This window comes from Curcuma longa, chromosome 8 (genome assembly GCF_044706935.1).
Source record: "Curcuma longa cultivar G26 ecotype Majalengka, Jawa Barat chromosome 8, ITB_CL_G26_1.1, whole genome shotgun sequence".
NCBI lineage: Eukaryota > Viridiplantae > Streptophyta > Magnoliopsida > Zingiberales > Zingiberaceae > Curcuma > Curcuma longa.
Window position 1 is genome coordinate 9882391 of NC_133868.1, and position 15498 is coordinate 9897888.

Consider the following 15498-nt stretch of genomic DNA (forward strand, 5'->3'; position numbering starts at 1 on the left):
ATTGTAGCAACTATGATTTTATAGTTGCTACAAGTGAGTTGCCACGCAATTATAACAGCTAAAATTTTATAATTGTTATAACTGAACTGTCACGCAGTTATAACAATTATAATTTAGTAGTTATTACAATATAAATATTAAATTTTAAATTTTAAAAGATCATAATTTTAATTCGAATTGAATCATACGACGCATAATATATCAAATTGAAGTTTGTTCAGATATTTATAACTGATTATTAAATAGAATCCATAATAATCTGATTTTGAATTCAAAAATATCATTAAAAGTTTTTTTTCAAGATTAACAATGTCTTAAAATTTATTTTCATATGGTAGCCAGTATGATTTTTTAACTGCTATAACTATATAACTGTTACGATTTTATTTTTATTATTATTATTATTATAAATTTATTAATTTAAAATTTAAATAAGAGATATAAATAAAATAATAATAAATATTTATGTTTAATTAATTAATTGAACTGTTGAGCTATTTTCAAACGATGCATTGGAATGCATGTTCTCGCGTCGCGACAAGTCCTGATTCCTGAACAGTCGTTGCACATGACACTCCACGGCATTCACGAGAGCACCGAAGAACAAATATGGCAGATTGGACGCCAGATTTAGCTCCAACGTCTCACATTCCTAGGACCATCATCCACAATCTCTCCCATTTCTCGGGTTAGATCTTCACGTGGATTGTCTCAGATTAAGCAGCATTCGAAGTGCACTGGTTGATTTTAAGAGCGGGAGATTTTGATCGATCCAATGGCAGTTTTTGTTCGCATTTGTGGTTTGGAGCTACAGTTTGTTCCAAGTGCGGATTGTTCTTTTAGAATCCAAATGCGCCGGCGACAGTTTCCAATTTTAGGTACGTGTTTTGTGGATTTTGTCTCTGGATTTTTTTCCTTTTCTGGTTCTTCGTCTTCCTCCTCTCGCTTTTGTAAACCAGAAGAGAAGGGAGGCGGCAAAGAAGTAAGCGAAGGCAAACCGGAGGGATGCAGCTGCGCAGGTCGACGCCGACTGCCCTCTCGGCTTTCCGGTGGACTCTAATGCGCGCCATAGGAGCTATCTCCGTCGCCGCCCTCGTGGTCGTGCACGTGGTCCTCCTCCCGTCCACCACAGCCCCCGACGCCTACAAGCTCCCCCAGGCATCTCCTTCTCTCTCGTCTCCCCCATTTCTTTTTCCCCGTTCCTTCTCTTTTTAAATCGGTCAGCGTTCTTCAAGTTTGCTTTTTGTTAACTATTGAAACCTCGAGATGAACTTTCTTCTGTGAGCATCGCGTGAGACGGCTCGATTTGAACTTTAGGAACGTGAAATTAAATACCGGTGGAAAACCAGCGAGCTCAACTGGATGCAGGAGTTCGCTCCGCCCCAACTCCCCAAGCTCCCCATTTCTGCACAGAAGGTGATTCTTGAAATGCCAGTGGTTCGTGTTAGGATGGAAAAGTCCAGTATTGCCATTGATTTCATTTGTTTTTTTCCTCCTCTCTCTCTTCGTACTCTGAACTCTGCAGGTGGGCAACTCGAAAGGAGATTTTGATCTCGCCAAGCTATGGAAATCACCTTCAAATGGAAACTTTCTGCAATGTGTAGAACCGAGCTCATCGTATCTGCGTAAGGGGCTGCATTAGTTCAGATTTTTTATTTTGCTGTTTGATTGGTGCATGTTTTATGTAGCTATAAGATTTACACATCCTTATCTTTTTACTGTTTTCAGCTCCTTTGCATTCAAGAGGATTCTTGCTAGTTCATGCGAATGGTGGATTAAACCAAATGCGTGCCGGGGTACGACTTGCTCTATCTTTTTCTCTCCTTCACGCCCATTTATTTTTCATGTGCATTGTAGGCTTCATCCTTACAAAACAAGTTAATTCATGTAAGATTTAAGCCACAAAAGATAGCCATATTGCAATCAAAGGGAATCCATCATTTGCTTACTTGGATTCAAATAGCAAAATATCCACGAGTGATACAGACCTAACAATTGCATTGCAATCGAAGTAAATCCTTCACCTTCTCACTTTTTAGACTCAATATGTGAAGATGAAAAATTCAAGAGGATAAACACCTTGGTACCTCAAAGATCACATTCAAAGTCTCCACCCCCATTTAGGCACCCGCTTTAATTATAAGCTATCTAGATCAGAACAAACGAAATTACAAAGATGTAATTCTAGAAATATCACTTGATGACTTGACTCTGCTAGTCCACCTTACCACGCGTTCACTTATGTTCTGTTATGATAATGCTCAAGACTGAGTAAAATTAACAAAAAGATAATCTTCGTACATAAAGTGCATTTTAGCTTAGGAATACTGCAAATTTTAATTTCAAATCTGGTGTCTTCCTGAAAAGCATTATTTTCTGGTTTATCTTTGGAACATGAAGAACATTGAGTATCATGACGGAAATTCATGTTTTGCTAAGCTAGTAGTAAAATAGTTTATTTTAAGTTGCAACATGTCCTGCTAAGAATACAATATGAATGGGTCAACCTGTTGGATCAACATTGTCCAAACTTCCACTGAGAACAGCAAATTTCTGATTCTTTCAACTTTAACTAAACTCTGAGACACCTGAACACTTAAACTGCACTCCTGACTGCAGAGCCAGAATTCAGATTGAATTGCAATCACAGACTAAAATTCCCATATCCTCGGATCACTCTTACATGAAGGATCTTGGCAATTGCTTATCTCTATGTTCATGATTGATGTGATGGACATCTTAATTCTTAACTACTTTTATTTGTCATAGCAACATCTTTTAGACTAGTTCTCCTTCAGAAGCTATACTCGTTTGTATTTCTTTTTTTTTTCCTTATGGATTAAAAAATCACGTATTATGATTTTGAATGGCAGATAAGTGACATGGTAGCAGTGGCACGATTAATTGATGCAACACTTGTTATTCCTCGGCTTGATAAGAGATCATTTTGGCATGATTCTAGGTACAGATGCTTAGATTTTATCTTATTTTTCTTCCTGTTTTCCTTTCTTTTCACAGGTTGCACTATATGAATGATCTTTAAGAATGCGCATAGTGACAATATATACCATGTGCCATATGTTACCATAGTCTGCTCACATATTTTATTTTCTGCTGTATTCCTTCTGTATTCAGTAAGCATATCTGAATTCTCGTATGCATGTGTTCTCTAATGCTTTTAGTAAATATGTTCCAGCAATTTCTCTGCAACATTGATGCTTTATCTTTTTTGTAATACTTAACTGGACAGTTCATCAGTTCAAATATACATATAGTGTTCTCTGATGCTATTCATGATCATGTTCCAGCAATTTCTCTAATGTGTTTGATGAAGAGCACTTTATCCATGCTTTGGCGAATGATGTCAAAGTTGTAAAGAAAATACCGAAAGAGTTGATAATGACCACGACTGCAGTAATACACTTCCGAAGCTGGTCAGGAGTGGACTACTATCAAAATGAGATTTTGCCTATGTGGGACAATCATCTGGTATACTGGCTGCAACCAGAAGTTCATCTTACATCCTTCTATGACGATATCGTGGTTATAACTAGTAATGTTTCTTATGCCATTGTTCTTCAATTTTCATGGAAGGTTATAAAAGCTGCCAAGTCAGATTCACGTCTTGCGAACAATAACCTTCCTGCTGACATACAAAAACTTCGCTGCCGTGCTTTCTTTCAGGCTCTCAGATTTGCTCCAAGAATTGAAGCACTAGGAAAAGTATTTGCCCTTTTGCTGTGTATTTCTTTTACTACTTTATGGCGGTCATGGTTCGACATAATATCTTTTTTGTTTTTTCAAACTGCAGTTATTGGTGGAGAGGATGAGATCTTACGGTCCATTCATTGCTTTGCACCTTCGTTACGAGAAGGACATGCTTGCTTTTAGTGGGTGCACATATGGCTTATCACCTATTGAATCTGATGAACTAGCAAGGATCAGGTATGCTTTTGATGTTTTAGAGGATCGATGCTCATTCTGGATTTCTTTCAAGTTCCACAGCATTAACATGTTATCTATTTTGCAGAGAAAACGTTTCATATTGGAAGATCAAAGAAATTGTTGCCCAAGACCAAAGGGCCAAAGGGTACTGTCCTCTGACTCCAAAGGAGGTTGCAATTTTTATTTCTTCTCTTGGATATCCACCAAGCACTCCAATATATATCGCAGCAGGGTCGATATACGGAGGCAGTTCTCATTTGGCTGATTTGGAATCCCGATTTCCTATTTTGTTGAGCAAGGTATTGAATTTGTTGATTCTGACATTCAAATGCTGGTTTTGGAACAATTGTTCTATCATTCCTGAGGAAACTTGCTACTTTGTTTTGTTCAATTGCATTCTTAAACGAGCATTACAACGATGTAGCTTGATCTAAAGAAAAAAAAAAACTCAAGCTAGAAACTCTCCTGTTTATGAACTATTGTTACAGGAGAAATTGGCATCGGCAGAAGAGCTTGAACCTTTTAAACATTATGCTTCACAAATGGCAGCACTAGACTACATAGTATCACTGGAGAGTGATGTTTTTATCCCATCATATTCTGGGAATATGGCAAGGGCAGTCGAAGGTCACCGCCGCTTTCTTGGCCACCGGAAAACAATTACTCCAGACAGGTGACCTGCTTTGAACTCCAGTTCTTATACATCGAATTCGCGAAAGGCTACCTTCTTCATTGAACCTTTATCTACCTTTGTGAGTGTAGAAAAGCTCTTGTTTGTTTGTTCGATAAGATCAATCGAGGATCTCTGAAAGAAGGGAGGAAGCTATCCAATATTATTGGTGAGATTCATAAAAGAAGGTAGGTGTCTGTGCAAGTTATATCCATGACTATTATGTTTGAATGAATGAATGTCAATACATCTGGGAAACTTAATGCTTGTTCCTGGTATGATAGGCAAGGTTCTCCTCGCAAGCGGAAAGGGCCTGCAACCGGCACAAAAGGCATGGAACGATTCCGAACCGAAGAAGTATTTTATGAGAATTCTCAACCTGACTGTTTGTGCCAGCAGCAACCCTGAGAATTGGCCATCTAACTTGTGCATAGACAATTTCTTTTGCATCACTAAATGGCACGATCAGTTCATACACCTGACTGCATAGCAAATTTGATACGATCCGGTTAACATCCCCAACATAGAGGTTTGAATATTGGAACCCAACTTACAACAAGATTCGCAACTGGCGACTCATTTTGTATGTATGAAGATGAGGATGGATGGAAGCTAACTACTACAAACTTATCTGTTGTAATAGGACCAGATGATGTTTATTCACTCAGTCTATCTTACTCGATCCAGTCATTCTTTAGAATGAATCACTGTACTTCAATGCTGCTACTGAAGCTTACTAAATCCAACCAAACAATACCTCAAGCAAACTACAAGTAGTTTTTAGTAAACGAATTAATTACAATTGATCCGGTCGAGATCAAGGGATGAGTTGACTTATTAGTGTGTTGAAGTCAAGTTCTTCTTGCATGTCGGATGTAAGTTAGGCCGGCTCCTCGAGGGTAGGTTTTTGTCAAGTCGGTGGCTATTGGATTGGTAGCTCTCCGAGTTGGCCTCTGCCTAGTCGAGCAATGCAGGAATTTTGGGACATTGGGTTTGAAGATGTCTAGCTTTGGTGAAGGTTTCTGGTGGCGGCGAATGTGTTAGGCAAATTGAGAATAAAAGAATTAGAAGGGAGTTCATGACGGATCTTGATCAAACCCCTTTGATGTTTAAGTTAGATCTCGATGAAAAAAGAAGGTGAAAAAAGTATACAAGTAGAAGAAAAGTGTTGTGTGTGTGTTTGTATCCATGTGAGCGAGCATCCTTTTATATTGTTATAGGATAGTGGATGATAATCCTCACTAAGCAATCCTCACACTTCTCGCGTGTTAGCCCATGTCTTTGAATTGTGTCCACACCGCATTCTACACGTCCGCCCACATACTAAGACCGTGTCTCTGACACATCTCTCATTCGCTCGCTCATTTGATCGAGTCCCTCGTCAAATTCAACTCGGGTCCAATTAGGATGGCGTGACGCCTCCTTTTGATCTGCAAATTTGATCCAAGTTTGGATTAGACCCGACCACGATTCAGAACCGACAGTTCGACGGTTTGGAACCGGCGGTTCGACGGTTTATGGCAGGTCGACTCTTAACCTTAACTGCCCAAGACGGTTACGGTTCACGGTTCGCGACGGTTCGAGATTATTATATTAAAAAATTTAAAATTTATTAAAAAAAAGACTTATACTTATTAAATTGCGTACGTATCCCCTTAGAGTATAGGGGAATCAAAATCCATGTAATTCTTTTATATTTTGACCCTTTTATATCACTCACTTCCATTTCCTCCCGTTCCTCCAATTGTATTCGTTCCTTCAGTATCAAATTCTTCCGCTTCGTCTTCTGAAAGTTGCATTCCTTGGATTCTTTTCTCGACTCTGGTCCAATCGTCAAGTAATGCTTGGGCTTCCAATGAGTCGGAAGACATAGTTGATCGCCGTTCATCTAATATGTTGCTGTCGGCACTGAATGTCTGCTCCACAGCAACAGTTGAAACCGACGATTTGGAGCCGTTGGAACCGCCGGTTCCAACGGGAAAATGAAAAAAAAATTAAAATTTTGAACCGGCGGTTCAACCCGCCGATTTCACAGCATCTTGAACCGGAACCGCTGCCGGGCCGGTTCCAGTTCGGCCCGGCTAACCGGGTCAACGGGTCCGAGCTGGACTCGGCTCGTGGTCGGGTCTAGTTTGGACGTGAGTTGGACTGACTCGAATCGAGCTCGATAATGAGTTGGCCAAGTTTGTCCTAAGCTCGACTACGAGTCAAACTGATTTGACCCAAACTCAATCTTGAGTCGAGCCAATTTAGTTCTGTGTTGATCGAGTCAAGGACCCGCCATCTAGCCCCTGTCATCTCCATCACATCAACTATGATTAATATGATTGGAATAAACCATACTAAAGATATTATTACCACAAATCATTCAATCACAAAATAAAACTGAACCAAACATCATCTTATTTTAGTAGTGTTTTAAATCATCCTCTTTCTGAATGTGTCCAAATATCACATCTTGGAAATACATGCATATATCCACCCATACGCACTGCACTGCACTGGATTAAAAACACAAATTATTTTAATAAATTACAACAAGACAATCACGTTCTTATCAAGACAGCTAAGAACTACCATGCTAAAACTGAAACTCTGATGCAAAACCGCAATCCAAAGAGGAAAGGAAATGCAAAAGAAAGAAAGTAATCAATCCAACCAATCTGCTAGTTTCCCTGATCATAAAAACATGGGATTCTTCTGATTATCAAACGTCGGCGAAATGGCATAAGATCACACTCCATGCATTTACAGGGTTCATAGATTGCCAACACTGGCACTGGTCATATTGTAGTTGAAAGCTGAACTCTTTGGCGTTCTTAGCTTTCATGGTATTCCCGTATGAATCTGTATCAGTAACCTCACCGATGATCCAAATCTCTGATGGTCAACTGAAAAAGATACAAGTGAAATCTCTGATTATGGATGACTAAAAAGACATGTTTTCTTATGATCTGAATCGGACAACAACACATGAAATGTCATCTTTGCTGTCTCTAGTCAGTGCCTCGGTGGTCAATTGTCTTGCAGCAGTTTGTGGATCCTTAAACCTTCTAGCAGTCGCAACTGCCTCTTCATTGTTCATGACCTAAATAGAATTTGAAATAAAAAAGAAATATACTTCTTCTTAGATGAGTCCCAATGTATAATTGGCATTACAATAGCATAATTAGTTTTAAGGTTGAAGAAGAAACCTTCCATATACCATCACTAGCAAGGATGAGTAGCTCCGTCTCCGATGTAATGTTTAAACAACGAATATCAGGATCTGACCGCAAATGTGATTTCAAATTCTTGTCTCCAAAAGCACGGGATACAGCTAACTGACCATTAACCCTTGGAACGTCTCCTGACAGTAAAAAATGAAAAAACATGTGAATTTTTAACAGATTGCAGCTAAAAAACGATAATGATCTTCTATATTTAGGTTCCGGACATCCCATTTAGTGACACGGACTAAATATAGTGTGAAGCATCACTACTGAAAATTACCTTTTCTTGAACATTGGTGAACTGGGGGAAAAAGTAAATTCTAGGAGTAAAGAATCAAGTTATTATGCCTGTCCTTATCATAGTGCAAAATAAATTTTAGGTAAGATGTGTAACTATCAAATTCAATTTACTACATCAGATTACAGGGAAAGAAGCTGAATGTTGTTCTACTCAAATTCAAGGTGATTACTTCAATGTCATGCTTAAACACCACAGCATGCTTGAGCTAAGATCATGTTCAAAGACAAGGGAAGAGACCAGTTATTGTGTTCAGACGATATTAATTCAGAATGCTGTTCTGCTCACATTCAAGTTGATTGCTACAAAATCATGGGCAACAGCACAAAATGCATCAGATGAGATCTTGTTGAAAGAAAAAGACAAGAGACAAACTGACCCCCAAATTACAAACCAGAATGTTATTTACTTCAGCATGCTATTAACCAAGGTCCAAGCAATTAGCATAATTGGTCTTTTCAGCAGATGCCGTGATGAAGCTGCTATTTTCACTAGCATGAACTGTCTAATCTAGATTTGGCTTTGGAGCCACAAGCTTGTGAGACCAGTAATTATAATTTTCTACATATTGTCAAATAAAAAATTTATTTGGATTCATTGTAGGACTTCCAAGTTTTCAACATGCTGTTGTTCCAGGAGACTTTGCCAAGTTGTCCAATGTTGAGCCATATTTCAGCAACTGTATATATACACTTCTTTGATGGTTTTCTGGAAGGTCATATCAATTTCCTAAAATTTTAGTTTCTTAAGTAGGATAGATCAATTGATCCTGAGTCTAACAGTCATGAATAAGATCACCCATGTTTTCAATTTTATGGAGTGGGACTACACTAACCTGAGCCTTTGACATGAGAATAAGAGCATATATGTATGAGAGTAGGAAGGTCCCTCCTGCCCTTCCTCCATGTTTCATATGCCCACCAAAGATCAAACTCATATTTGAAGGATCATCATATATACCAATTACTACTAACTGAAACAATAATGCAACTCACTGGGAAAAGAAAGCATGTTATTGTTCACACTTACAGAACATCGAACATAGAGTGGAAGAGTTGAAGGGACCTGGCATGTTTGAGACGAAGCCGCCTCTATTCTCAATACTTCCACGCTCGGTGTTGGGGTCATGATCAACTGACAATTGTATCACCTGTTGACCTTTTGCAAGAACTGCTCGTGAGTCACCAATATTAGCAATGCATAACTTTGTGCCATCAATGAGGATTGCAGTGACGGCAGTTGATCCACCTCGACCAAGATCAGGACTGTGTGAAAGTATTGCCTTGTCGGTCTTCTCGTAGGCTTTTGAAATAGCTACATCTGGATTAGTCCAAAATTCTTCCTATATTTTGGAAATAAAACAACATGTCACACTATTATATTTCCTATATTATGGCCATAGAACATACATTCTACAACTCTATATGTAAATCAAACAGGAAAAATAAATATGATAGTGATGCACCTCTTTCAAAATGTTTGAAAATAGATGCTTCTGTAAATAGGAAGGTACATTATTTCCCAAGTGTCCATCAAATATAGCAAATAGACCAAGCTCCTGTCCTCTCATGTGAATGAACTTAGCAACATGATAATCCTCCATTGGATGGTTTGTTTTCCCCTTAACAAGGCTATATCCATAAGTGATTTTTGTGCGACCCTGAGAACTTTTCCCTTTACCAGCATCACATGAAGAACCTGCAAACTACACAAAGAAACTTTAAGCCTAGAGAATCTAAAACAACCAAACTGAAGCTTAGAACTCTTATTAGATAGTTCCTTGAAACCACCAAGTTCATGAGCCACTAATAAATTTTCATTTAGTAGCATAATTATCAAATCAAGACTATATGTTAGTCCGAATGTATCCTCATAGGTACAATGACTTTCATATCAAATACAGAATACAGACATTTTGAGGAGATAAATTGGCCACAAGTTAATTTATTTGCGAAAATAGAAAATCGATTCGAGATATGATATAAGACTGGATCACAGGGTATGTCAGAACCCAATTAACCTATATTTTAACTCTTCTTTTTCATACATCACATGTAAATTTCCTCATCAATCTACTGTGAGAGAGCAGCAAAAAAGCCTCAACAAAAGAAGTAAAATGAAAATTGCTTATTAGAAATGGACTAAAAAAAATGCAGTTTAGGCACCAAGAACCACACTTTAAACAACCCAAGAATGGCCTACTTCTCCTTCAAAAATATTTGACTTGCAGAAGATAAAGCAGACTTGGAGAATGTGGCTAACATAGGATATGAGCAGTTTTGTTGTCGATCCCAGACAGCAGCAGCCAAGGGATTAATGCTAGTGCTAATCTATGAAATTGTCTTCTTTAGGGGTTGGATAGACCAAGTTCAGTTGGTCAGCCCAAGTCCAGTGTGTATAACTACAGAAGGCTTGTCCGTGAAGCCTCAGGTCAAGTGAAAGGCCAGGATAACAATAATACAAGGAGCTCAGGGACAGCAGGTCAGTCAAGCCTGACTAGGGCAAGTGAAGAATGATTATCTTTGTCCAAATTCATCAGAAGGATGCTATAGAAGTGATGGAGAAGATGCCACCATTTTGACACAAGATGAGAAGCCAAAGTTGAATCCTAACACATTCACACAATTTTAGTTGCATCTTTTTCAATGAGATTCTCAAGATTGTCTTCAGAGACAACAACAACAAGATTATGGTTCAAGTTAAGAGTTTTTGTATACAACGAAGGTCACCAATAAACTCCATTTGAAACAGAAGAATATTTCCATCAGATGAAATAAAGGACAAGAATTTATCTTAATGAGTTTGAGAATAGCCATACAAATAAAAAAAACTTATCAAATACAATGATGGGAAATTTATGCTCGTGCTACTTTGTTCATTGTTTCTTGTATATCTAAGAGAATATATTACATGGATGAGAAACCATAAAAGGTGAAGCCCAGGAAGAAGGATTTACAACACTCCCACTGTACATCAAGACAGACTATCACAAATATTAGATAGGTATAGCAAGAAAAGTGTTACATCAGAAGTAATTTTGATGGTTTTGTTTATTGTGTCACTATCTAGCTTGCACAGTTATTTTTTACTAGCTCTTACATGCAGTTATAACATGACAAAAAAATGAGTGATTTTCCATGTAGAATAACTGAGAAGGATACAATGAAGATCAGGATGTCTGATAGGATTATCAAGATATAGTAGATCTGTGTATGTTGCCAACTTGAAGAGAAATATGGCCTCTAAATGTATCAGATGCAAAAGGATTGATGAAATTGGTAAACACAGAGTTCTTAAAGTTTAACAAAATCACTCATAGCTTTTACAGGCAGAATGAAAAATAGTAAGCTATACATCATGGATAGTAGTAATATTGCTGGTGATTCTGTAGTTTAAAAATCACTTCTATTGAATTCGAAGGGAATCCAATTCTGACATGTGACTTGGTTAAATCTCCCATATAGGCATCATACAGGTGAGTTATTTTGCAAAGAAATTGTATTCGACAAGATGTAGAAGGTCAGTTTCATGACAAAGAGAATCAGCCAGGACATATTGGATTATATCTGATCAGATGTTTGGGCCTATCTTAAATTCCTTCAAAAGGTGGATATGGATAGAGCAACTTGGAATGAGTATCCAAAAATGGTGTATCTTGAATTGATTGAATCAAAAAGGTGTTGAATTGATTCAATGTGTGGGATGTTAAGATGGTCATCACATAATTAGCAAGTCACTTCAAGATAATTGGCTTATGAGATTTGAGTGCATTATGTGAATTGCATCTCTCATGGTCCAAGCCCAACATACTTTAGCACATGCACTTAATGTGGACTAGGTATATTCTGATGGAAGTAACACTGATCGATGTTGAAGTGGATTGTGAGATCCCTATGAAGCAATACAGAAGAATGCTTGTCATTCAGCGGGCCTAAAGAGTTGGGGGTCAATTGAGCCATATATAATCAGATTATTATGCAGACCCAAACATGTTCTTAGTTGGCAACTTTCTGTAAAGGAAACAATTGTTTATCTCATTGAACCCAATTATATGGTGATATTGGATGTGATGAAGAATGCAATTTAAGTGAAGAGTTTACCAATAAACTCGTGTTCCTTGTCTAGTCTTGAACAATGAGAATTGGAGGATTGCATATCTGAGCCAGGATTGAATGTTTCATGAGCAAGCAAGTGTATTGATTTTTGGCACTGCTATGAGTGTGATGTGATATCTAAAATAGAAGTCTCCTTGGGAAAAAAAAAAGATAATAACCAGCAGATATGTTTAAGAAGATTATTTCAACCACCAAGTTATATTCATGTTGGGACTTAGTAGTTGTAAGTTGCAATAGGTGAGTCCCATATGGGGCTGTTGGAGGAAAGATGTATAGAAGAAGTTCAGTTGCTTGAACAGTCAAAGCAAAGTTAAGAAATGCTATGTGTGACTCCAATATCTGACTTGTTGATGATGCTTGAGAGTCAACTGAAGGATATAGGAAATGAGATGTGTTGCCGACCTTAAGGCTGGGTAGGTCATACCATTATGGTAGGAGCCTAGATACCGAATCAAGTAAACAAGAGTTGCAAAATGCTTAAGCCGATACAGTTTCAAGTCAGGACATGGTAAGGCAACAAAAATACAAGGGGTAGGAGCAAATTGATTAAGCTTGGCTAGGATCTGCCAGCAGGCTTCAACATGTAGCAACAAATCCATCAGGACACCACAACCTGAGTATACTATCCCTTAGGACTTCGTTTACCATATGCGGTTTAGGATTTATGAAGGTGTTGGTGATCGTGATAAATATATACATATGCACCACACAGTTGAAAAAGACACAAAATAGACAAAGGTCACTGTGGAGAGGTTTGGCGTTGTAGAACAAATCATCATCCCCTATGAAAGTGAATCTTGGGATTTCCACCAAATCACAGTGTTTGCAGTTGTTTTGAATCTCTGTTTGTATTCTATCATACTTCAGTAGCAAACTGGCCTTAGTGATTCTGTACAGCTTGGATCCATAACATCAACTGCAATAAATCCAGCCATCAAAATGTTATGAACAGTATTCAGGTCACTCTTTAACAAATATATGTTAGGTTGTACCTTTGACCAACAATTTCATCTAAGAATCACGAGTCTGATGAAATCGACAGTAGTATAGTTGGCATGAGTTAAGCATTTGAAACACTTTTGCCCCTTTTTTTGACATATTAAAGTTTCTAAATGATAACTAGGAATCATCTTCTCGAGTCTAATCCCAACACCAAACCTATTGATAACAGATAGCAGCAACACGTTAGAACAACAAAAGGATGCCTTCTAATACAGCTGATGCCAAGTAACCAAAGAAGAGAATTGAGAAAGCAAGACAAATTAACAGACCGGAACTGGTACGAAAACGAATCGTTTATAAGGTTAAAAGGGCTCTTTTACTGATTTTTAGAAACAATAACTGCAAAAGGAATCCAGGAGATTCAACACAGCCAAACCCTCGAATCGGAAACAGACAAGATTAGACAAAGGAAAACATACCAATCGAAAAATTAGTTCAGCAAAATAGAGGTGAGCGGGAACAAAACCCAAGGTCGAGGTCAAGGTTAAAATCCCTCACCTTAGAGGACGAGCCTCTGAAGCAGCACAACCACCCCATCAAAATCCAAAACTTTCTCAGTCCGCCCGGCTAAATTCCCGACGTCAATCTTCCCCGATCCAAGACTCGATTTTGACAGCAGCCGCTCGCAAAAGCCTCCACTTTGCCTCGAGGAACCCGCTCCCTGCGTCGTGGGCACGCGCCAAGATCGAACCTCGACGAAAGATCCGATCGCGACGACGAGAGAATGAAGGAAGAGGCGATGTGCTGGGCGAGATGGAAGCAAAGAACAGCGCCTCCGAAGGAGAATCCAACCTCGGAAGAAAAAGGAGAAGAAGACACGAGTACTGCTCGTCTCCGAACAATTAAATAAACAAATAAATTATAGCACGCAGCGAAATGATGACAATGGTGGAAATAAGAAAATTTTTAATTAATTATTTTCAGGTGGAAGCTGTAAGACTTGATCATGGCGCATGCTCTGACAAAACCACTGGAAACGTTTGACTTTCGGTTTCACGAACTCAACCAATCAGAGCATTTTCGGGGTTTGACCAAGAAATACCGACTGGTTTAATATTTATCACGTATTAAATCGGTAATTTTATTTATATGGTAAATATTAAACCAGTAAATATATTTATTTACATGGCAACATTCTTGATTAGTTAGGATGGTAAATGAATCAAAGAGAGACAAATTTTATGATATTCAATTTTATTGATAAAATAAAATAAAATAGTAATAAATATTTTAAAATTAATAAAATAGAAATAAAAATTCATAGAAATATTTATATGATCGTTTATATATATATTTTAGATATTTTGTTATATTTTTAAGTTGTATGCTTGACCTAGCTAGTTCTATTCCCCTAATAAGATTTAAGCCATGTAATGTTGGGCCAGAATTGATTCTCAAGTCAAGTTAGGCATGCCCTTAAACAGGGCATATGACCTATGTATTAAACCTAACATAAATACTTAAAAATATCTAAAAGAATTTTACAAAAATATTTCTAAAAATATATATATTATTTTCTAAAAAAATATTTCTATTTATATTTTAAAAAATTATTGTTATGATTTTATTTTAAAAAATAAACAGGTCCACGATACAATAATACTATTATGGACAAAAGTCAAAAGGGACTTTTTTTGTTACATTTTAATTTATTTATTAAAAGAGTATCTCATCTTACTATCCAACTGTGTGTAATTGTTATAGTAGTTAAGACTTTATGATTGCAAAATCATAATTATTATAATATATTTAATTGAGTGATATAGAAATTAAATAGAAAATAATAAATGGCAGTAAAATGAGATATTTTTTTCATTAAAAAAAATTAAAATGAGACGTTAGATTTGGAAGAAAATAATATATTCTTAATTTGTACCCTATAGGTTTGCGGCAGTAGTTTAATGCGACAATAGTACATACTAAATCTAGACAAACAATTAATGCGACAAATAGTACGTACTAAATCACGCATCTCTGGCAACGGTATCTCCTTCCCGAGACAGCTGTCTCCCTCTATAACCATAATATGATTGACTATGGTCGATCTTCAGTTTCTCTCACATTTGACTGTTCTTCAGTGTCCGCAAATGCATCAGAAGTAGTCAGTCCACGAGGTGCCACGTGAAGATCTTTCTTCGTGGCTGTTGCAGCATGGTCACGTGCAGTACGACGCCGCAGGCACTTTGCCTTCCATGTGGTTGAATCATGTGGCAGACTGCGATCAAGATGCTGCAAGCAAAAAGATACAACTGCTGT

At 37.6% G+C, this 15498-nt stretch overlaps 2 protein-coding genes across 2 annotated transcripts; one reads left to right on the top strand and one right to left on the bottom strand.

The window, feature by feature from the left end:
- The first annotated feature begins 1005 nt into the window (after positions 1 to 1005).
- Positions 1006 to 5123, top strand: LOC141833649 (O-fucosyltransferase 7-like). Its single transcript, XM_074721133.1, has 12 exons — positions 1006 to 1158; positions 1318 to 1437; positions 1526 to 1625; positions 1729 to 1796; positions 2874 to 2962; positions 3309 to 3489; positions 3595 to 3723; positions 3812 to 3945; positions 4031 to 4244; positions 4434 to 4618; positions 4708 to 4803; positions 4900 to 5123. Exons 1-12 carry the CDS (start codon positions 1006 to 1008, stop codon positions 5021 to 5023), a joined length of 1593 nt encoding a protein of 530 aa, XP_074577234.1. The 3' UTR covers positions 5024 to 5123.
- A 1994-nt stretch (positions 5124 to 7117) lies between these two features.
- Positions 7118 to 14091, bottom strand: LOC141832896 (putative protein phosphatase 2C 41). Its single transcript, XM_074720263.1, has 5 exons — positions 13741 to 14091; positions 9591 to 9830; positions 9191 to 9467; positions 7810 to 7964; positions 7118 to 7703 (listed from the first exon to the last, which is right to left on the bottom strand). The coding sequence occupies exons 1-5, from the start codon at positions 13777 to 13779 to the stop codon at positions 7563 to 7565; spliced, it is 852 nt and encodes a 283-aa protein (XP_074576364.1). The 5' UTR covers positions 13780 to 14091; the 3' UTR covers positions 7118 to 7562.
- Positions 14092 to 15498: the final 1407 nt, after the last annotated feature.

Bases quoted from the DNA above. Each gene is read 5' to 3' on its own strand.
- LOC141833649 (XM_074721133.1), top strand. From the start codon at position 1,006: ATGCAGCTGCGCAGGTCGACGCCGACTGCCCTCTCGGCTTTCCGGTGG. The intron at 1,626-1,728 runs GTAAGGGGCTGC...TACTGTTTTCAG, and splicing joins ACCGAGCTCATCGTATCTGC to CTCCTTTGCATTCAAGAGGA. The intron at 4,619-4,707 runs GTGACCTGCTTT...TTGTGAGTGTAG, and splicing joins AAAACAATTACTCCAGACAG to AAAAGCTCTTGTTTGTTTGT.
- LOC141832896 (XM_074720263.1), bottom strand. From the start codon at position 13,779: ATGGGGTGGTTGTGCTGCTTCAGAGGCTCGTCCTCTAAG. The intron at 9,831-13,740 runs GTGAGGGATTTT...TTCTTTGTGTAG, and splicing joins TCAGAGGCTCGTCCTCTAAG to TTTGCAGGTTCTTCATGTGA. The intron at 7,704-7,809 runs GTTTCTTCTTCA...AATTCTATTTAG, and splicing joins CTAGTGATGGTATATGGAAG to GTCATGAACAATGAAGAGGC.